The 23602-nt window shown below is 24.2% G+C and overlaps 1 protein-coding gene across 5 annotated transcripts in view; it reads left to right on the forward strand.

The window, feature by feature from the left end:
* The window catches only part of LOC117171231 (proton-coupled amino acid transporter-like protein CG1139), an 85856-nt gene that overhangs the window by 39584 nt on the left and 22670 nt on the right, over nucleotides 1-23602 (forward strand). Inside the window, exons 1-2 of one of the 5 annotated variants that reach the window (XM_033358347.1) lie at nucleotides 8819-8971; nucleotides 9124-9423. The exons of 1 other annotated variant lie outside the window; for it this stretch is intronic. In XM_033358347.1, coding sequence (XP_033214238.1) covers nucleotides 9388-9423 — 36 coding nt within the window. In that variant the 5' untranslated portion in view covers nucleotides 8819-8971; nucleotides 9124-9387. Of the gene's footprint in view, nucleotides 1-8818; nucleotides 9424-23602 lie in introns of those variants that run through there. 3 more of the 5 variants (XM_033358356.1, XM_033358363.1, XM_033358337.1) reach the window with 3 other exon arrangements.

The following is a 23602-nucleotide window of genomic DNA, read 5'->3' on the forward strand; positions in this document are numbered from 1 at the left end:
CCCACCAATGAGACGTTGGGAAGGGGGTCGTGTGTGACTTAAGTTATTTCTGTAGCCAGTCACAGGGGTGCCCCCCCCCCATGATACGGTGCAAAGGGGGTCGCGTGTTACCTAAGTTATTTCTGTGGCCAGTCATAGGTGTGCCTGCCCGCCCCCCATTACACGTTGAAAAGGGTATCGTGTGTGACCTAAACAACTTCACACTTCGTACCGACGTTTCCCTTATTTTCTCGAAAACTGTCAGTCCTAGGGTAAAAGCATATTTAACATAAAATATGTATTTTAAAAGCATCTACGACTTTAATTTGAAGCTTTTTTATAAAGTTTTACTATTTACTGAGATAAACGTAAAAAAACATGATTTTTATGGGTTTTTCATGTTTTTCACCATGAAAATCAAATTTGCGAGTATTTTTACTATCACATTCGTGATCAACGCGTCAAAATACATAATTATACGGTGTTTAAAATTAATCGGAGGTAAGCGCTTTTTGGAACTCCACCCAATTTCATTAAATAATAACAACAAATGTCATACTTTTTCCCATTTTCGAAATTTTTGTGACACACCTATTTTTTTAGAGAACAATTCACCTCTTTGGTTGAGAATTTTACTTTTTTGTTGAACTTCGTTTCTTTTTTTTTGTAAAAATTATTTTTTCTCTCTAAAAATAACACTTTCATTTTAGGATGAAGATTTATCTTTAAAGGTGAAAGTTCAACTATTTGGTAGAAAATTCATGCATTTTTTCAAAATTTGGCTACATGAAAATTTATCTTTTCCGTTTGTTAAATGAGAGGAGTTTGGGGGGGGGGGGTAAAAGAAGTAACGATACGGCCTTCGACAAGGTGTTATATAATACTAATAATTGCAATTAATGAGATTGGGTATTGATCTCATATTTCATACTCTTCCCCTTTACCATTTCCCCTTTCCCCTATTTTCTGCTTTTCCCCTGTTTCAAAAAAGTTCTCCTTCCCCCTTTTCTCGTTCGAAATTCAGGTTGTCCAGTTAAAAATTCTAGTCTTTGATTGAAAATTTAATTATTTTATTCAAAATTCAAATATTTGTTTAAAAAATCATTTTTTTGGTTGAAGGTTTCACAATTTTGTTAAAAATTCAATTTTTTTCTCGTAGAAACTTTTTTTTCAACTTGAAGTTAACCAATTCTACTTTTTGTTGAAAATTAAACTGGCTTTGTTAAGGATTCAATTTTGTTAAGAAGTTTTTTAAGAAAGTCCATAAATTGTTAGTCGACAAGTCTACTATTAAATTTTAAAATGAAAATTTATTTGTTTTGCTAAAAATTCGTTCAATATTGTATTAAAAAATAATGAATGTAACTATTCCATTTTTAGTTGTAAATGTGTTTTTTTTAAAGATACAAATGCAGCTATTTGGTTGAAAATTAGTCTTTTTTGACAAGCCATTAATATTTTTGGCTGAAAATTAAACTATTATATTTCGTAGTCTCGTTCTCCTAGATCATAACGTATTCACATCCATCTGTTCATTCTGATCAGTTTTTAAAGCTAAATTTCAAAAGAGAGTACTTTTAGCGCGCTTAGTCGCTGAGGTGGCGCCACCTACTGGATTTTATTTTTAGTGTTTTTTATAGAAAAATTAAATTCAGGCAGTATGCCACCTTTGGATAGGTTAGGCTCAGACGCGGCCTGAAAATGTTAAAGAAAACGCGATGTACATCGAAGTTATCATCGTGAAAATCCGGAAAGTCCAACTTATTATTATAAATCTAATCGTTATCCGAGCGAAATGACGGTTTCAAACACTGCCAAATCTAATCGCTATCTGCGAGAAACGACTGCTCAAGATCATCAAAATTCCGATCGTTATCCAAGAGAAATGACGGGAGTACTCAGGTAGAGATTCTGAGTCATCTTCAGAACACTATGACGCTTCCAGAGAGATCAAAGTCGAGGTTCCTAAAGATCCTGGAGTTCCACCAGAGCAAAGACAGCGAAACGACATGGACATAGAATGTCGTAAAGTTGTCGTAAAGCTGTCGTAACGCTGTCGTAATGATGGCCTAAAGACGTCGCCAAATTTTTGGCCCACTGGGTACTCTTTTGCTTGGCGTTTTCCCAAATTTTTCAACGTAGACTCACTTCATTGGACGTATCTTTCCTCTAAAAACTTGGGCTCTGGTGGTACTCCAGTATCTTCAGGATCCTCGCCTTCGTACTCACTAGAAGCGTCAGTGTTCTGAAGATGACTTAGAATCTCTACCTTAAACCTTCAACCAAAAAAATTACTTTTTAACCAAATATTTGCATTTTCAACAAAATAATTAAATTTGCAATCAAAGACTAGAGTTTTTAACTGCAAAACATGAATTCCGAACGAGAAAAAGGGAGAAAGGGTACTTTCTTGAAACCGGGGAAAATCAGAAAATAGGGAAAAGGGGAAGCAGTGTGAAATAGTAGATTTATTTTCAAACTTCTTGATTGAAAATTATTGTTATTAATAAAACCTTGTCGAAGGTCGTAACGAAATAGTTCAATTTCATTTTTTTTTTAATTGATATTAATAACAGATTTAATCGTTTAATTAATTTTCATTAAAAATGGCAATTTTTTAACAAAATACACGTAAAATAAACAGTCAAATAAATTATGTAATTGCAACCAAAACAAATGAATTTTCACCAAAAAGATTAAATATCTAAAAAAAATAAAAGATGTTCATTGAACTTTCAACTTCATTCAAAAATAAAAGTGTTATTTTTAGAGAGAAAAAATAATTTCTACCAAAAGAAGAAACGAAGTTCAAAAAAAAAGTAAATTCTCAACCAAAGAGGTCAATAGTTCTCTAAAAAATAGATGTGTTACAAAAATCTCGAAAATGGGAAAAAATCTCACATTTGTTGTCATTATTTAATGAAATTTTATATGAAAATCTCATTATTAAGTTATTATTAAAACTATTTTCATTTTCAATAAGAACTTTATAATTTAAACCAAAAAAACATCAAAAATTTCAACAAGAGAATTGAATATTCAACCAAGAAAGCTTTTCAAATCAATAAAGAAAAAAATCACATACAAGATGATAAAGTTATTATAACCATATCCAAATAGGTAAAATTTTTAATCAAGTAAGATAAATTCTCAAAAAAAAAATACTTTAATTTTAATTCAGAGGAAGAAGTTTTTATCAAAATAAAGTAAATTAAAAACGAAATGGTTTAATTTTCAACTAAACAGATGAATGTTCAACCAAAAGATTTATAAGTCCATAAAAAAATCTCGAAAAAATAGAATTCTTAAATATTTATTTACAAAAGTCAATTTTAATATGAAAACTAATTTTTAATATCAAAAAATTAAATTTCAGCTAAAAAGATCAATCTTCTTCCAAAATAGGATACATTTTTTTTAACAAATCTAAAGAAAAAGATTAAATATCCATTTAAAAAATGATGAAATTTCATCTTAATAGTCAAATTCTCAAATAAAAAAGATCAATTAATAACCAAATAGTTCAATTTCATTTAAAAAAATATTTTATTAAATGAAAAATATAATAATTCAATTCATTTTCATAAAAAAAAACACCAATTTTCGACAACAAAAAACAGTGAATTCTTAATAAATACATCAATTTTAAACAAAATAGTATATAAATCTGGTTTATGAAATTGATTAATATGTAATTAAAATTCAAACAAAGTTTTAATAAAAGATTAGAATTTTTAACTAAAAAGCGTAAACTTTTCACAAATGAAAAAAAAATGAATTTTGAGCAAAATATTTGAATTTTTGAGTTAAAAAATCACTTTCTCATTAAAAGTAAATTATTACAATTTTTAGTTAAATCAATTAATTTTCAACAAAAAATTAAACGATTTGCAGCAAAATAGTTTAACTTTCAATCAATAATATTAATGATTTGTCAAAAAAGACGAATTTTCACATTACCAAAAATGGAATAATTACGTTTTTAGTTAAATCAGTACATTTCCAACCAAAAATTAAAATAATTTTTATTAAAATATTTGGATTTTGAACCAAAAAAAAATAAATTTTACTCACAAACAAAAAGAATTTTCAGCCAAATATTTGAATTTTTAAGTAAAAAAGATAGATTTGTAGCGGAAAATGAAATAGTTACATTTTTAGTCAAATTAATTAATTTTCAACCAAAAATTAAAATATTTTTTATCAAAATAATGGGATTTAAAACAAGTAAATTTTCAAAAAAATAAAATGAATTTTCAGCTAAATATTTGAATTTTTAACAAAATAGTTCTACTTTGAACCAAAAAAACTTTTGCATTTCCAAGAAACTAATTAAATTTTGAGTCAAAGACGAGAATTTTGAACTGGACGACATGAGTTCCGAACCAGAAAAAGGGGAAAGGGAACTTTCTTGAAGCAGGGGAAAAGAAAAAAATAGGGGAAAGGGGAAATCTTAAAGGGAAAGGGGAAGAGTGTGAAATAGTAGATTGATTTTCAATCGTTTTAATTGCATATTATTAGTATTAAACGAAACCGTATCGAATGTCGTAAAGTTACTCCCCCCGCCCACCTCTCATTTAACAAACGGAAGAATTTAAGTGACCGAAAAAGATTAGTAAAAATTGGCTCATAAGTAAAATTTGAAAAAACACCAGAGAGATGAATTTTCATGTAAATAGTCAAATTCTAAAATAGACAATATCAGTTTATAACCAAATAGTTCAATTTCATTTTAAAAATGTATTAAATAGAAGATTTAATAATTCAATAGATTTTCATAAAAAAAGAATAATTTCAATAATTTAAATAATTAAAAAAAAAAACAACGAATTTCCAATAAATAGTTTAATTTGCAACAAAATAGTTTCATTTTTAACTAAAAAAGATAAGATTTTAACTTAAAATGAAATAGTTAAATTTCTTATGAAAGTAATAAATATGTAATTAAAAATTAAATAAAGTTTTATTAATATAGTTGCATTTAATAAAAAGTAGTACATTTTGATCAATTAAAATAAAATTTTCAACCAAATATTTGAATTTTTGACAAAAAAACATAGTTTTTTAACTAAAAGTAAAATATTAAAATTTTTTGTGAAATCAATTAATTATCAACAAAAAAAATAATTTATAACCCCAAATATTTATTATTTTCGAAGAAAGACTAATTTTCAATCAAATAGTTCAATTTCTAACAAAAAGCGGAATAGTTAAATTTTTATCTAAAAGTCGAATAGTTAAATTAATTAATTAGTTTCGAAAAAAAAGTTAACACAAAGAAATTTCACAAAAAATGCTTATTATTTGTCAAAATGACCAAATTTCAACTAAATAATTAAATTTTTACCTAAAAAAAAAACAGTTTTTTATCTAGAAGTATAATAATAAAGTTTTTAGCTAAATTAATTAATTGCTTTACGACCTTGTCGAAGGTCGTAACGTTGCTTCCTCTGATCTCTCCCCCTCCTCCTTTCATTGAGCAAACGGAAGTTTTTTGCAAGACCGTAAAGCATTAGTAAAAATTGGCTGATAAGTGAAATTTGGAAAACACCAATCATCTAAATATAGTCAAACCTGGATTTAATGATCCTCCATTTAATGATTCCGAGAATTTACACCGCGCGGTGGGGATTGGTGAGAGGAGATGCTGGAGGATATGCGGTGCCACTGAAGCCTCATAAAACAGAGAGAGGAACAAGAAAGAGAAAAAGCAGGAGAAAGACAAAATAGTTTCGAGACTGGATTTAATTTCACGCTCAGTTTTAAAATTGGCATTAAATCCAGTTTCGGCTGTAGTTGAATTTTCAACTTAAAAATTTTCCATTCTAAACAACTGGATCAATTTTATTTTTAAGACAATTTTGAAAAGTTTAATTTCAAAATTTTAATTAATTTTCAAGAGAAAAAAAAAACAATTTTCAATAAACAGTTTAATTTTCAACAAAATAGTTTCATTTTTAACTAAAAACGCAAATTTTCAACTCAATATAAAATATTTACATTTCTAGCTAAATCAATTAATTTCGAAGAAAAAATTTAACAAATTTGGAGCAAGATAGTTTCATTTCCAGTCAAAAATATTAATGATTTTTCAAATAGACGAATTTTCAAGCAAATAGTTGGATTTTTAACAAGAAAAGGTACATTTTCAACAACAACAAAAAACAATGAATTTTCAGTCAAATATTGGAATTTTTAATAAAGAAAATAGAATTCTAATAAAAAATGAAATAGTTAAATTTTTAGTTAATTCCAAATAAATAAAAAACAACCAGTTTTTAGCTTAATATTAGAGTTTTAACGAAAAAAGATCCAATTTTATCTAAATATAAAATAGCTCAATTTTAAGTTGAATTAATTAATCGTCAACCAAAAATTAAAATCATTTTTATGAAAATAGTTGGATTTAAAAAAAAAAGTAAATTTTCCATCAAACAAAAGAATTTTGAGTTTTCAGCCAAGCATTTGAATGAGTGAGATATTTAAAGTTGTATTTAAATTAATTAATTTAAAATAAAAGTTTAACGAATTTTCAACCAAATAGTTGCATTTTTAACTGAAAAATTCAAAGGAGAAACAATGAGAGTATAAAATTGAATTAAAAATTAAACAAAGCTTTAATAAAATCGTTGAATTCTTAACTAAGAAAGGTAAAATGTTTACAAAAGAAGACGAATTAGATTAAAAATAGATTTATTTTTTCAGTGAAAAAGATACATTTGTAACCAAAAATGGAATAGTGACGTTTTAGTTAAATTGATAAATTTTAAACTAAAAATCTTAAATAATTTTCATTAAAACATTGAATTTTTAACCTAAAAAAATGTAGATTTTCAACAGCAACAAAAAACGAATTTTCAGCCAGATAATCGAATTTTTTAGTAAAAAAAGATACATTAGTAGCTGAAAATGTTATCGTTACATTTTTGGTATAATGAATTAAATTTCAAATAAAAAATTTAACGATTTTTCAAACATTTATGGATGAATTTTTAAGTTAAAAAGATACATTTGTAACCAAAAATTGAATTGTTACGTTTTTAGTTAAATTAGTTTACTTCAAACAAAAAATTACAATAATCTTTATTAAAATATTTGGATTTTTAAGAAAAAAAGAGGTTAATTTTACGGACAAAAAAAAAGAATTTTCAGCCAAATATTAGAATTTTTAAGTAAAAAGGATAAATTTTTAGCGGAAAACGAAGTAGTTACATTTTTAGTTAAATTAATTAATTTTAAAGTAAAAATTCAAATAGTTGGATTTAAAAAACGAGTAAATTTTCAAAAATAAAATAAAATGAATTTTCAGCCAAATAATTGAATTTGTAACAAAATAGTTCTACTTTCAACCAAAGAAGCTTTTGCATTTTCAACCAAATAATTTAATTTTCAATATTGGGATTTTTAAGCAAAACAGATACATTTGTAGCAGAAATTGAAGTAGTTACATTTTTAGTTAAATTAATTAATTTCAAAGCCAAAATTAATATAGTTGGATTGAAAAAAAGAGGGAATGTTCAAAAATAAAATGAAATGAATTTTCAGCCAAATATTTGATGTTTTAACAAAATAGTTCTACTTTCAAACAAAGAAGCTTTTTCATTTTCAACAAAACAATTTAATTTTGAACACTGGAATTTTTAAGCAAAACAGATACTATTGTAGCTGAAAATGAAATAGTTACATTTTTAGTTAAACTAATTAATTTCAAATCCAAAATTAAAATAGGTGAATTTAAGAAAAAAGTAAATTTTCAAAAAAATAAAATCAATTTTCAGCCAAATATTTCTACTTTCAAACAAAGAAGCTTTTGCATTTTTAACAAAATAATTTAATTTTCAACATTGGAATTTTTAAGCATAACAGATACATTTGTAGCGTAACATGAAATAGTAACATTTTTAGTTAAATTAATTAATTCCAAAGCCAAAATTAAAGTAGTTGGATTTAAAAAAAGAGTAAATTTTCAAAAATAAAATAAAATGAATTTTCAGCCAAATATTTGAATTTTTAAGAAAATAATTTAATTTTCAATATTGGCATTTTTATGTAAAAAAGATACATTTGTAGCAGAAAATGAAATAGTTATATTTTTAGTTACATTAATTAATTTCAAAGCAAAAATTAAAATAGTCGGATTTAAAAAAAAAGGTAAATTTTCAAAAAAATATAATAAATTTTCAGCCTGATATTTGAATTTTTAACAAAATAGTTCTACTTTCAACCAAAGGAACTTTTGCATTTCAACCAAAAAAGCTATTGCATTTTCCACCAAATAATTAAATTTTCAACCAAAGACTAGAACAGCCTGAATTCCGAACGAGAAAAAGGGGGAAAGAGAACTTTCTTGAAATAGGGGAAAAGCAGAAAATAGGGGAAATGTGAACTGGGAAAGGGGAAAGGGGAAGGGGGAAGAGAATGAAATATGAGATTGATTCCCAATCTCATTAATTGCAAATTATTAGTATTAAACGAAACTTTGTCGAAGGTCGTAACGTTACTTCCTTTGACCTCTCCCCTCTCCTCTTCTAATTGAGCAAACGGAGGTTTTTGGCGCGGCCCTCAAACATCAGTAAATAAGAGTTCGTCCGACAAGCAAAATTTGAAGAACACCTGAGAAAAACAAGTGCGATCTTTGCGTAAACGCAACATTCTCAAACGACTTCCCGGTGTTTTATTAGACAAATAAAAGCAGCCATTAAATTTTAAGAAATGCGACTCGTAACTCACACCGTGAATAACAAAAAATGTCGGACAAGGCCGATTTGGTTGAATAACTTTAGTCGAGACTTAACTGAAAGTGAAAGAGTAGTTACTTGTCCAGAATGCACAGCTCACGTTTGACGAGTGGACGCCTTTGATTGCACATGCACTTCATAAACATTGTCGAAAAAGTGACCAAGTTTCGGATTTTATTTTTATTTATTTATTTTTTTAATTCCATATCATCCAGTTTCCACTAACAATGAAGAGTGCGCGTAAAAAAAAGAGTGTACAGTTTCCGCATTTTTGATTGGTCCTTCCGGATGTCGTTTCCGCCGAATTGTGCAGATTCGGCCGATAAATCGTTTCGTTGACTTATTTAAAATAGTTTTTTTTTTTTTATAATTTTAGTGTCTTTAATTTGTTTTCAATTTAAAATAGGGCTTGTTAAGTTTGACCTGGAAGGAAAATTGAAGGAGGATTTACAGATGGGCTCAAACGAATAATAGCGAGTCGAACGCTAGTATAAAAACAATACTTGGTAGAAAATCAGATCAGTCGGGTTGTGACCACCGTATCTACCATATCACATTTTTAATGCGATAACACCTTTTCTTTCGTGAATAACTTGCTTTTTTTTTTATTGTGACACATTGTTGAAAAATTTATTTGAGATATTTTCGGGATTTTCATGAATCATTGACAATGTCTCAGGATAATCTTGGATTTAGTGCCAGTTTGGTGAGTTTCAATTGAGCTTATAATTTTTTTTTATTTAATTATCTTTGTTTAAAAAGTAAGTGTTACAACAATCTCGAAAGTGTCCAAGAATGCCAGATTCGTGTACATGATTCAAGTGATAAAAATTTATTAATTTTAAATTTTGTTATTATGTTATTAGTTCAAATAATTAATTTTTAATCAAGAGATAGGGAATTTTCAACAAACGAGATCAATTTTCTTATCAAAAAGATAAATTTAAAAAAAGACGTGAATTTTCTGCAAAATAGTTGAATTGTCAACCTTTAAAAATAAATTTTTAACCAAAAATGGGATTGTTTTATTCTTAGAGAGAAAAAATAATTTTTAACATAAAGGAACGAATTCAACAAAAATGTTCAATTTTCAACCAAAGAGGTGAGTATTCCTCTAAAAAAAAACTTTGAACCAAAAATGGAATAGTTTTATTTTTAAATCGATAAAAATTGGTCTCTCACGAAAATCTCCAAAGATTTAGGATCATAAATGAAATGACAAAAATTAAAAATTTATTAATATAAAATTTTATTATTACATTTTTAGTTTCATTAAATAATTTTCAATCAAGAAATAGGCAAATTTCCACAAAATATTTAAATTTTTAACCAAACTGAAGAATCTTAGATTTAAAAAAATGAAATTGCATCTAAAAGTTGAATAATTGATAAAAATAAAATAATTAATATATTAATTAATTAAATTTTGTATAAAAGTATAATTATTCAATTATTATTATGTATGTATTTTAATATTCAATCAAAAACTACTCATTTGAAACGAAAGAATAAAAATTTTCAACAAAAGAGTTGAATTTTCGACTAAAAAATACGAATTTTCCACGAAATAAGTAAATTTTAACCCGAAAAAATCAATTTTCTAGCAATAATTGAAAAGTAATATTTTTAGTAAAAAATTTATTTTCAATTTTTAAAAAATACGAATTTTCAACCAAATTTCTTACATTTTTAACCAAAGAAACAAACTTTCAACTGAAATGATACATTTTCAATTAAAAAAGATACATTTTCAGAAAAAAATTGAATATTTCAATTTCAAGTCAGATAAATGAATTTGATTAAAATAATACTTTTTTAAAGTTAGACAAAAAGTAGAATAATTAAATTTTTTGTTAAAATATTAATTGTCAATAACAAAAATTTTAACAAAAAAATTAATTAGATTTCAGCTAATAATATTCATTTTCTACAATAAAAAATAGTTTTTTCAAAACAAAATACATGCATTTCAACAAAGTATTTTAATTGTTAATGAAATTTTTAAGCAAAAAATTTAGTTTTCTATAAAAAAAGACTATAAAGATCTATAAAGAAAGAATAGATCCAGTTTCAATTTAAAAAGAGAAATTTTCTGCAAAAAAATAATTTTTTAAACAAAATACATGAATCTTTAATCCATTATTTTAATTTATAATTGAATTTTAAACTAAAAAGGTTAAATTTCTAAATAAAAAAATTTTTTAAACAGACGAATTTTCGAATAAAAAATATACATTTTCTGAACAAAAACAGAATAAGTTAATTTACAATAAGAGACATAAGTTTTTAATCAAATAAAATAAACATTTAATGAAATGTTCAAAATTTCACCCAAAAAAATTAATTTTCAATCAAAATATAAAATATCTATAAAAAAATTTCGACGCCAACTTAAATTAAATTGTTGGAAAAATTAATTTTTATCAAAAAATTATTTTTCAACAGAAAAAGAATAAGCTTAAGAGAATAAATTAATTTTCCCCTAAATATTTAATTTTTAAAGAGAATTTTCAACAGAAAAATATTGATGTTCAACCAAGCATGAAATAGTTAACTTTCCGGTAAAAAAATTACCAAAACTTGAACCCTTAACCAAAATGGACTAATTTTCTAACCAAAAAGAGGAATCTTTGACAAAAAAGTTGAATTTACAACCTAAAAATATGCATTTTTACCAGAATAATCCGATGTAAAGAAAAATAAATAAATAAAAAACGAGAATTGAATTTTCAACTAAAAAAGTTTAATTTTCCAACAAATATAGAATAGCTACATTTTAATTCGAAAAAATAATTTTTAACTATGTAAAACTAATTTTCAAAGAATTTTTGACGACGTTTCGACTAAAATAAAGAATCCTCAACAACCACAAAAAAAATATATATATATATATATATATATTTTTTACCCAATAGTTAAATTTTATCCCAAAAAATGAATTGTCTACCAAAAAAGACCAACTTTCAACGAAAGTGATGAATTTCCAACAAGGAAGAATTAAAAAAGACGTATTTTTTATAGAAAATTGAATAGTTAAATTTTCAGTTAAAAAAAAAACAATTTTAAGAAAAAGAAATATTTTCTAACATAAAAAATTAATATTCGACAAAAAAAGATAAACTTTCAACAAAACAAATGTATTTTCAACAACATAGTTACATTTTTAACCATATAAATGAATTTTCAACCAAGAAGATTAAATCTATGTAAAAATGATGAATTTTTGACAGAAAATTTAGTAGTTAAATTTCCAGTTAAAAAAATTAATTTTCAATACAAAAAATTTCATTTAAATATATGAATTTTCAACCAAAAAGATTCTTTTTTCACTTAAAAGATTAACTTTGAATAAAATTCAGAAAGTTTCAACCAAATAGCTAAAGTTTCAAATGAAGAAGATAAATGGTAAACCAAGCATGGATAAGTAAATTTTGGGTAGAAAAAAATTTATTAAAAGAAAATTATTTTTCAATAAAATATTTAAAATTACAAATGAACTAACAAAATGACAGAAATTAAAAAAAATAGTTTAATTTTCAAATTATCATTGATATTTGAATTTTCAGTTAAGAATAATTTACTTTTAACAAAATACATAAACTTACAACTGAAAAGGTAAACTAGTCATCAAGAAGATTAATTTCCTACTGTAAGGGATAAAGTTACAATAAAATACCGCATTTTTTATCAAATAGTCAGATTTTTAACTAAATTACATAAATCTTCAACGAAACATAGAATGAATAATTTTTTAATATTTTTTTTTGCAACTTCTCTTGGTTCAGTATTTTTTTTTAAATATTAATTTTTAAGTTATGAAAAATTATCTTCAGTTCCTCTGGGATACGAACCCATCTCTTTTAGATTGCCGGTCTAATATTTTTATCCACTAAGCTACGGTGAGACGAGATTAAATTCTTCACAAGCCCTACAAGTTGAATTTTGATGTAATTCTTTATACTTGTGAAATTAATTCTTCAAACATTCGAAGGTTTTATACTTTTTGATACTTTTCGAATTAATTAATGTTAAATATTATTTATTCTACTGGTCTAAAGTTAATATATGGGTTTGTGAAGAAATTAATCTCGTCTATCCGTAGCTTAGTGGGTAAGAGCATCCCAGCAAAGTTTTAGAGTTTTTTTTTACAATTTACAATTAAAAAGTAATATTCAAAAATTAAATATTAATTTTAAAGAACTATTAAAAGAAAAACCTTTAAAAATTTTTAATTTTGAAAAATAAAATCATATAAGATTTTCTGTAAAATCTAGAACAAAATGTTAAAAATAAATCGAGTTTTTTTTCAATATTCTAATTTTATAAATTTTTGGTTTTGTTTTTCGGAATTCATTTTTCATTTCCAGTTTAAAATTAATTTGAGAAAATGTTTATTAATGGATTATAAGATTGCAGTAAGGTTTTTAAACTCTGCTCTCTTTTTAATCTGAAATTATTATATTGTACCTAGACCAATTAGGATTAAATCATTAAATGCCTTCAGATAAGGTCAACACAAAATAATATTCTGTATCTTCCTGATAACGATTTGATACTGATAGCCTAATCGGTAATCAGGTAAAAAGAAATTTTTTCCATTCATTTAATTTTTTATTGTCTCGCATTTCTTGAATTAATTTTTTCATTAAATTTGTTGTTCTAAAAATTCCATTTTAAATGAGTTCTCTGAGCGGAAGCGAAGAGCAATTTAACAGTTTCAAATATGTATCTCTAGAGTAAACAATTTCGCGAGGCGAGGAGTGAAAAAAGTTCCATTCAGCGCGTATTTGGATTCATTCATATTTTTCCTTGAAAATATGAATCACACTATATGTGTAGGAAAAGTTTGATTTTTAATTAAATATGACAAACTTATCAGGTGATAATTTTTCTAGCCTAATTGACTCAATCTTAACGACCCAGTCCGAAAATCCGGTTTTATAATCATCAATAATTATTATATAATGTTGGTTTAGAAAATTGCAAATAGTAAACAAGGCTGATAATCAGTTAAAATATTTTTTGTTCAATATTTTTATAAGTATTTTCCTCTGGAAAAAAAATATAAATGTTAATTCAATCGTGCGACACGTGTACTGCTTGGTCGATATTATCACTGTTAATTTAAGCTAAGTAAAGATAAATTGAAAAAAAATTTTCTTTTAAAGAAGCCTTTAAGAAATTGTTGCACTTTTTATCAAATTGTTGTAAATCTTGTAAATGTATCAAATATTTTGTAAATTTGTAAAATATTTTGTTATCTTTTTAAATGTATTAAATACTTTTTAAATTTACAAAATATTTTGTAAATTTGTAAATTTATTTAATAATTCATAATTTTTTCATGCGGAAAACTGATTTAAACTTCAAACAAAATTATTTATCTTTGCATTTCCTTTTCTCAAAAATCTCTTAGGTTGGAAAATCAAAAGTTCGTTTTGAAGTTTATCAAGTTTTTTTGCAAATTGCAAAAATAATATTTAAACACAAATTAAAAACATAACTGAGTTAAGTACAATTGAAAGGAATTGGGCGGAATTTAAAGGAATTTCCAAATGTATATAATTTTGAGGAATTTAATGGAATCCAGACGAATTCAAGGGAATTGAATAGAATTTAATGGAATTAAGTAGAATTGAATGAATTCAATATAATTTCAATGAAATTATATTGAAATTAGTTTAATTGATTTGAATGAAGTAGAATGCAATTTGATCCAGTAGAATTCAATGGAACTCAATATAATTTATTTTAATTCAAGGGAATTGAACAAAATTAATTGAAATACAATGGAATTCAAAAAAATACAATGGAATGAAGTAGAAGTTAATAGAATTTAAAGGAATCCAATATAATTCATTTTATTTTAATAGAAATCAATAGAGTTAATTGAAATGTTATGGAATTCAATTGAATTAAGTAGAATTTAATGGAGTTTCAATGAAATTCAGTTGAAATTAGTATAATTAATTTGAATTAAGTAGAATTCAATTTGATCAAGTAGAATTCAATGGAATTCAACATTATCCATTTTAATTCAATGGAATTCAATCAAGTTAAATAAAATGCAATTAAATTCAATTGAATTAGGTAGAATTTAATGAAATTCAAAATAATAAAATGGAATGAAGTAGAATTTAATATAATTCAATATAATTCATTTTAATTTAATGGAATTTAATAAAGTTAATTGAAATGCTATGGAATTCAATTGAAATAAGTAGAATTCAATGTAATTAAGTAGAATATAAGAGAATTAAGTAGAATTCAATAGAGTTCATATAAATTCAATGGAATTCAATTGGAATTAGTTTAGTTCATTCAAATTAAGTAGAGTATAATTTAACCAAGTAGAATTAAATGAAATTCAATATATTTCATTTTAATTCAATGAAATTCAATAGAATCAATTGGAATGCAATGTAATTCAATTGAATTAAGTAGAAATCAATGGAATTCAATTCAATTCAATTTAATTCAATAGAATTCAATTCAATTTAATTTAATTCAATATAATTTAATACATTCAATGGAGTTAGGTAAAATTCAATATAATTCAAAGGAGTTTAGTTTAATTCAATGAAATCCTACAGAATGTATTCAAATAAAACAGAATGTAATGGAATTCGAATGAATAGAAGAGAATGTAATAAAATTTGACAGAATTTAATATAATCAAAGGGAATCCAATATAATTTAAGGGAGTCCAATGGAATTTTATAAAATTAAATAGATTGTAATGGAATTCAATGAAATAAAATTAAATTCAATAGAATTCAATGGAGTTCACTTTAATTCAATTGAATCCAGTGGAGTTTAATTATAATTTATTTAATTCAATGGAATTCCATAAAATTGAACAGAATGCGATGGAATTTAATAAAATTGAATAGAATTTAATATAATTCGATGGAATTAAATCGAATTTAATGGAATGCAATGGAATTCAAAAGACTTCACGAGAATTCAATAAAACTCCGCGAAATTCAATTGAATTTAATTATATCCAATCAAACTTAATAAAATTCAATAAAATTCGAAGAAATACAATAAAATTCAACTACATATAATTAAATTCCATTTGATCATATTGGATTATGCTGAATTTCATGGAATTATATTAAGGCCTATTAAATTCCATTGAATTATATTAAATTCTATTCAATTTCATTGAAATACATCACATTCTGTTGAATTTTCTAACTTTACATTGAAGAATTAAATAGAATCCAATGAAATAAAATAAAATTCAGTTAGATGCATTTAACAGAGTCTAATGGATTTCAATGAAATTAAATGGAAATTAATATAATGCAATAGAATTTAATGAAATTCAATGGAATTCATTAGAATGTAATAGAATGGAATGGAATCCAATGAAATCCAATAGAATTCTATGCAATCCAATATAATTCAAAAAAATTCAATTTAATTTAGTAACATTGAATAAAATCTAATGAAATTCCACTAGATTTAATTGAACTTAATGAAATATCATAAAATTCAACAGAATTTAATGGAGTTCAATACAATTCAATTAAAATATATAGAATATAATGGAGTTAGTTTAATTCAATGGAGTCCAAGGGAATTCAATTTGATCTTATTTAATTCAATGTAGTTTGATCAAATTCCAAAAAATGTAACAGAATTGAATGCAATTTAATATGATTCAATGTAATTCAATGTAATTTAATTAAAGTAAATGGATTTCCATTAAATTTAATTGAGTTCAATGCTATTTCCTCAAATTGTAAAAATTTAATGGATTTCAATTAAATTAAACGAAATAAAATGTACTACAATGGAAATCAATAACATGTAAAGGAATTCAATGCAGTTTAGTATAATTCAATGGAATCCAATGTGACTCAACTAGATCTAATTCAATCCAATGGAATTCCATAAAATTTACAAGAATTTTATGGATTTCAATTAAATTAAATGGAGTTTAATGAAGCTAATTAAGATTCAATAGAATTTAATTTAATTCAATAGAATTCAAAAGATTTCATCGAAATTTAATAGAATTCAATGGAAGTTAGTATGATTCAATATTCAATATAATTGAATATAATATTATAGAATTCAATAGAATTTAATAGAATACAAAAGAATTCAACGGAATTGAATATAATTCCAAATAATGCAATGGAACTCAGTATAATTAAATGGAATTCAATGGAATTTCAATGGAATTTAATCGGATTCAACAAGATTGAGTGGAATTCAATAAAATCGAATTAAGTTCCAAACAGCTGCAATTTTAACCTAAAAATATTAAGTTTCTACCAAAATATACGAATTTTTAACAACAAAAAAGACAAATTAAAGTTTTGAACAACAAAATTAATTTTAAACCAAAACATTTGCACTTTTGTGGCCTTTATAAATGTATACGTTATTTTGTCAATTTTACAAAATTATATAATAATTCATCAGTCTGGTCTTTCTTAAGAAAAATTTGTAAAACTTCAAACCTGCAAAAGAAAAAAATTATCCTTATCTAAATTTTCTTTTTTCGGAAATTTCTTAAGATTACAAATTAAAAATTAAAGTTCGTCAAGATTTTTCTCTCCTTTCGAGAATATTGAAAAAAATATCATTCATTGGAATTTCATTGAATTCAACCGAATTCAATGGAATTTAATGTAATCTAATAGAATTCAATAAGATTCAATAAAATTCAATGGATTTTAAAGAAATTCAATTGAATTCAACAGAATTCAATAGCATGAAATGAAAACGGCCTAGAACTGCTAATTCAGATATTGAAAAATAAAATAAAAATTTTACTTTTCATTATTACGTTGATATTTGTTCTTTATTTTGCATTAAAATATATTCCCAATAGAATTTAATGGAATCTAACAGAATTTAGTTGAGTTCAGTTTAATTCAATGAAATTTAATGGAATTCAATGGAATTGAATAGAATTGAATCGAATTCAATAGAATTTAATTCAATGTAATGGAAGTTAATGTCATCTATTGAAATTTAATAGAATTAAATGGAATAAACCATATTTCTACGGAATTCAATGGCTTCTAAAGAGATTCAATTTAATTAAATGAAGTTCAACAAAATCCAATGGAATTCAGTAGAATGTATTGCAAGTTAATCTAAGCTAATGGAATTTAATAGAATTCAATGGAATCCTATTGAATCCAATGGAATTTAACAGGATTCCATGTAATTCAATATAATTCAATGGAATCTAATGTTATTCAATGGGATGTAATTTAATTCAAAGGAATTTCATAAAATTGAACAGGATTGAATGGACGTAAATAGAATGATATTAAATTTCAAACAGCTGCATTTTTAACGAAAAATATTAAATTTCCGCCAAAAAATACGAATTGTTAACAAAAAACAACAACAAAAAACAAATAGTTGAATTTTTAACTGCAAAATAATATTTTTTGAACTGAAAATAAAATAATTATACTTTTAGTCGAAAAAATTAATTTCTGATAAGAAATGAAACATATTTTTAGCAAAATGGTTGAATTTTTAACCAAAAAAAAACGAAATTCATTTGAATGCAATAAAATTCCAATAAATTCCATTGACTTCAAAATAATTTATAATATTACAATGAAATTCAATAGAATGGCATTTAATGGAATTCAATAGTATTGAAAAATATTCGCCTGGATTGCATTTTTTTTAACTTGACGATCGTAGATCTTGATATTAAACAAAATTTTATTGATAAAATTACTCATTGAATACTTAACCAATTCTTTTTAAAGGTGCTCAAGAGCAGTATTTTATTTTTAATTATTTTTTTTCATAATTATAATTTAACATCGTAAAAATTGAAAAACTAATAATAATACTAATTTTTTTTGCTCTTGTATAATTTATTGAATTTAAGAGATACTTGAGAAATTTGAATTGCAAAATTTTATGAACAGTTTTGAAATTTTCCATTTAGGAATAAAATTTATCGTAGAAGTGCCAATCACTCAACTCGGAAGCAAGTAAAAACGCCAACAAGGAAAAAAATGCAATGACTCGATGATGTGCATTCCAGTGGTAGAAAATACAATCAATCAATCAAAATTTTGTTGAATCTGAGAAATAATCTTTTAATTGAGATTTATATTGATTCAGTTGAATGATATTAAAGTTTTTTAACATAAACAAAAAATTTTATTTTATCGCCTAGCAACATTCTTTAAAGATTAATTTACTACAATTTTTTCAACAAAATACATGCAAGTTTGACAAAATAGTTGAATTTTCAATTAAAAAATATTAATTTTGAACCAAAAATGGAACAGTTCAATTTTCAGTAAAATAAATTATTTCTAAAAAAAAAAACAAATTTCAAACGAAGAGTTAAATTTTTTATCAAAGAGATAAATTTTTAGCTAAAATGATAAATCTTTAAAAAGAAAAAAATAATTTCTACATTCCACCAAATAGCTGAATTTTTAAACAAACAAAAATTATCTTTTGACCAAGAAGATTAATTTGATATTGAAAATAACGAACTTACAACTAAAAATACAGTTTTTCAACCTAATAGTTTCATTGTTTTTTTTTTAATTCTCAGTTTAATTTAAATTAATTAATTAACCAAAATTTTATTTGATATGAGAAATCATCTTTCCAGTGTTATCTATATTGTTTTAATTGAATAATATTAAAAGGAGTTAATTATAAACAAAAATATACATTTCATTGTCCAATAACATTCTTTAAAGTTTTGATGCATTTTCTACAATTTTAATTTAAAAATTAATTCACAACCGAAAAAAAAGAATTTTCAACAAAATAGTGAAATTAACACTTAAAGATAAATTACTTTTTGACAAAATAATGCAACATTGGATCAAATAGTTGAATTTTTAAACAAAAAGATGATTTTTTGACCAACCAGAATCATTTAATATTAAAAAAAACGAATAATCAAAAAAATGCATGAATTTACAACCAAATATTTAAAATTTCAACTAATAAGTGAGATCAATTTTTAACCATATTCTTGAATTTTCAGTAAAAATATCAATTTTTTTAAATAGTTGAATTTTGAACGAAAAGAAGATTTTTTAACCAAAAATAATAAATAACTTGCAAAAAATAAATTTATTGCAAAATACATTAATCTTCAAACAAATCGTTGTATTTCCAATTACAAAATATTAATCTTCAATTAAATAGTTCAATTTTTAACTAAAACACATCAATTTTTAAGACAAAAATGGAATTTTAATTAAAAAATTATTTATCTACAAAAAAATGCATTTTTAATCAAACGGTTAATTTTCAATAAAATAGATTAATTTTCAACACAATAGTTACATTTTGAATGGTAAAAGATCAATTTTTAACAAAAAATGTAATAGTTACAATTTTAGTAAAAAAAATTATTTATTACAACTAAATGTATAATTTTCAACAAAATAGTTAAATTTTTCATTTAAAAATGAAAAATTTTCACCGACAAATATAAATTTTTGACAAAAAATTGAATAGTTTGAATTTCAGTAAAATAAATTATCTCTAAAAAAACAACGAATTTTCAACCAAATACTTCATTTTTAATTAAAAAATTTAAATTTTACACCAAAGAAGGAATATTTACATTTTCTCTCAACAAAATTAATTTGTTTTTTTATTGTACCAATCAAATTATTTTTTACCAATAAAATTAATTTATTATAAAGGAAAAACGAATTTTCAGAAAAATACATCATTTTTCATCAAATAGTTCGATTTTAAACTAAAATAGTAAACTTTTAAGAAGAACAGATAACTTTTTTGACAATACGATTAATTTACTTCGATAAAAAAATTAATTTTTTAATAAAAATATATAAATTTTCAACCAAATTATTAATTTTTAATCAAAAAATATAACTCTCAAACCAAAAAAGGAATGGTTAAATTTCTCGTAAATAAATGATTTTTCAAAAAAATAGTTTAATTATTAATTCAAATATATACATTTTCCATCAAATAATTACATTTTTAACCAGAAATGGAATGGTTGGAATTTGAATTAAAAAAATTATTTCACAACCAAAAAAAACGAATTTTTAACAAAATTGTTATTTTTTAATTAAAATATATCAATTTTCTACGAAACAGTTAAATTTTCCATCAAATAACATTTTTTTTTTGAGCGAAACAAAGAAACTAATTTTTGACAAATTAGTTAATTTTAAATGAAAGAGATGAGTTTTAAACTAAAATGGTAAATCCTTAAAATAAAACATAATTTTCTAATAATAATATTAGTTTACTCTAATAAAATAAATTTTCTACCAAAAAAGATTAATTGTCAACAAGAAATGGAATAGTTAGAATTTAAGTAAAAAAAATTATTTCTCAACAAAAAAAAAACTAATTTTTAACCAAATAGTTGGATTTTTAACTAAAAAAGATACATTTTAAGCTTAAAAGTTAAATTCTTAACCAAAAAATGGTATTGTTAGAATTTCACTTTTAGCAAAATTAGCTCTCAACCAAATAAGAAAAAAACGAATTTTCAAGAAAACAGTTCATTTTTATTTGAAGAGATGAATTTTAAACTAAAATGATGAATCTTTTGAAGGAAAGATGATTATTTTACCAAGAAAAATAATTTTTATAAAAAAAAGTACTTTCATAAAGTTTTATAATTGAACTTATAAAAAATGTGGATTTTAATCCAAAAATGTCATTTTTAAATTTTCAGTTAAAAGTAATTCAGTTTAATTAATTAATTTCCCTAAATTTAATACATAAGTTATTACTGAGGGTTAATTCTTATTTTTATTGAATTTGAAATATTTCTTTGAAATACCTACAAAAAATGAAACAGGTTTACTTCTTTATCAAATTTGAAAATATAGGAGACAATGGAGAGCCTATAGGAGAACCATTTAATTGTTTATAATATTTACCATTGAAAGAGAAAATCATGTTATTCAAAACAGTTCTTTTAACGATGAAGCGAGCCTAAAGCTCCACTTTTTACTCCCTAGGGAGTTTAAATTATATATAAAGCAACCCTTGCTTTTAAAGCAAAGGCCGATGCTCAAAAAACCAAGGGTTCCGAGATCTCAGTTCTCGCGCCAAAGGTGTGATAAAATCAAGGAGCACTTCTGCGCATCAATCTCTTGAAATTTCGCTCCGTATATGAGCTCGAATTTTGCAATAATCAACCGACTCACTGTAATAACTTTAAGGAAGTTTTTATTGCAGATAATAGAATTATGAGGTAATTTATGGAAAGTTACCGTACATAACTTATCTATTTCCCGTAAATTACCACAAATTCCGGGAAATTTCTGAAAATATCCGAACATTTATACAATTTTTTAAATTTAATTTTGTGTAATTTATGTTAAGTTTCCATAAATTACCTGTATTATTTCAATACAGTACCAAAACATGTCGTAAATTTCCGAAAACTTATAAAAATGTTTAAAATTGAATTCTGGGTAATTTACTTAAGTTTCCATAAATTAAATATAATATTACCATAAATGTCCAAAAAATTTAATAAATTTCTGGAAATTCCTTAAAATGCTTAATAGTGAATTTTGGTTAATTTATAGAAAGTTGAGGGCCTGGTCGGTGATTGTTCAAGGGCTAGTCAAGCCTTTTTGTTCACTAATTTCCGTGTGGGTAATCTTCAGGCTCTGGTCGGGAGCTAGTGGGGATATGGTCGGGTTATTCTTATGTTTGAGTTTTCGGCGAGGTTTTATCAAATGAGGTAATATTTTAAAAGGCGGAATGATTTTTTTATTCTAAAACACTAAGAATATATTTAACAATAATTTTACACCATTTTTTAGAGAAAAGATTTATTAATGTTACATTCATCTCAAATATACTTAATAAATAATTATTAAGTTAATAATTTTGTACGAAAATCAACTTTTTATAAAAACAACGATCAAAATCTTCAAAAAGACGTAATCTTATTTTTTTGTAGTATTTTTTAGAAAATTGGGATTTTCTAGGAACATTTATAAATTCCTTTGTATGGAGTTTTAAGAAAATCCATATTGGAAAAAAAATACATATAGATGTAGGTAAAAAGTCTGCCGAAAGTCATCAAACTTTAAATTTGTACAGATGATTATTTTCAAATTGATCTGAAAGATTTGCCATATGTAAATAAAGTCTAATCCTTCATGTAGTTGAAATTGGAAAGAGAAAAAGTTTTTGATTAATGAGTGAAGAGCAGTATCCTATTAGTAAACTTTTAAGCACGGTACAGTTCAGATTTCGCTACTTCCTTGATTTGAGTCTTGTGGTTCTGGACTGGTAGCTTTAAAGAAACTCCGCAAGGGCGCGACGTGCTACCTCTCGCGCAACAGAAATGACGCGTCGAGTGTTTAAGACAGCAGCCCACACGTAACGTAGCATAAATACCTGGGAGCAGAGACTACCGTGACCAACATGGCGGTTCCTTCAGAGCGAAGCTCTTTCATTGCTGCCTTCCAGCTGAAGTTTTTTTTTTTTTTTTAATTAATATTCTACAAATTTTGGGGAATTTTAGTCACATAAATTTATGTATTTTTGAGCGTAGGATATGTTCCCCATTAAACCTTGGATAAATTTGAGCACTTTTAAACAGATGAACTTTGCACAAAAGAAATTTATTTTCCATGAAGACTAATTTTCTGAGCAAAAAATTAATGTTTAATCATAGTTAAATTTTCGACAACAAAGATTACTTTTCTACCAAGAAAGAAGAGTATTCAATAAAATACAAAAAATTATAAATAAAAACCATCACTTTTCATTTAAACATAGAATAGTTAAATTTCTGGTTAAAATATTCTAAAATATACATCAAATCCTTTAGAATATCATTCTAAATTACTGTGATCAATTGAAAATTCCTTGAAATCTTTTAAAATTCTCTCAAATTT

This window comes from Belonocnema kinseyi, chromosome 1 (genome assembly GCF_010883055.1).
Source record: "Belonocnema kinseyi isolate 2016_QV_RU_SX_M_011 chromosome 1, B_treatae_v1, whole genome shotgun sequence".
NCBI classification, from domain to species: domain Eukaryota; kingdom Metazoa; phylum Arthropoda; class Insecta; order Hymenoptera; family Cynipidae; genus Belonocnema; species Belonocnema kinseyi.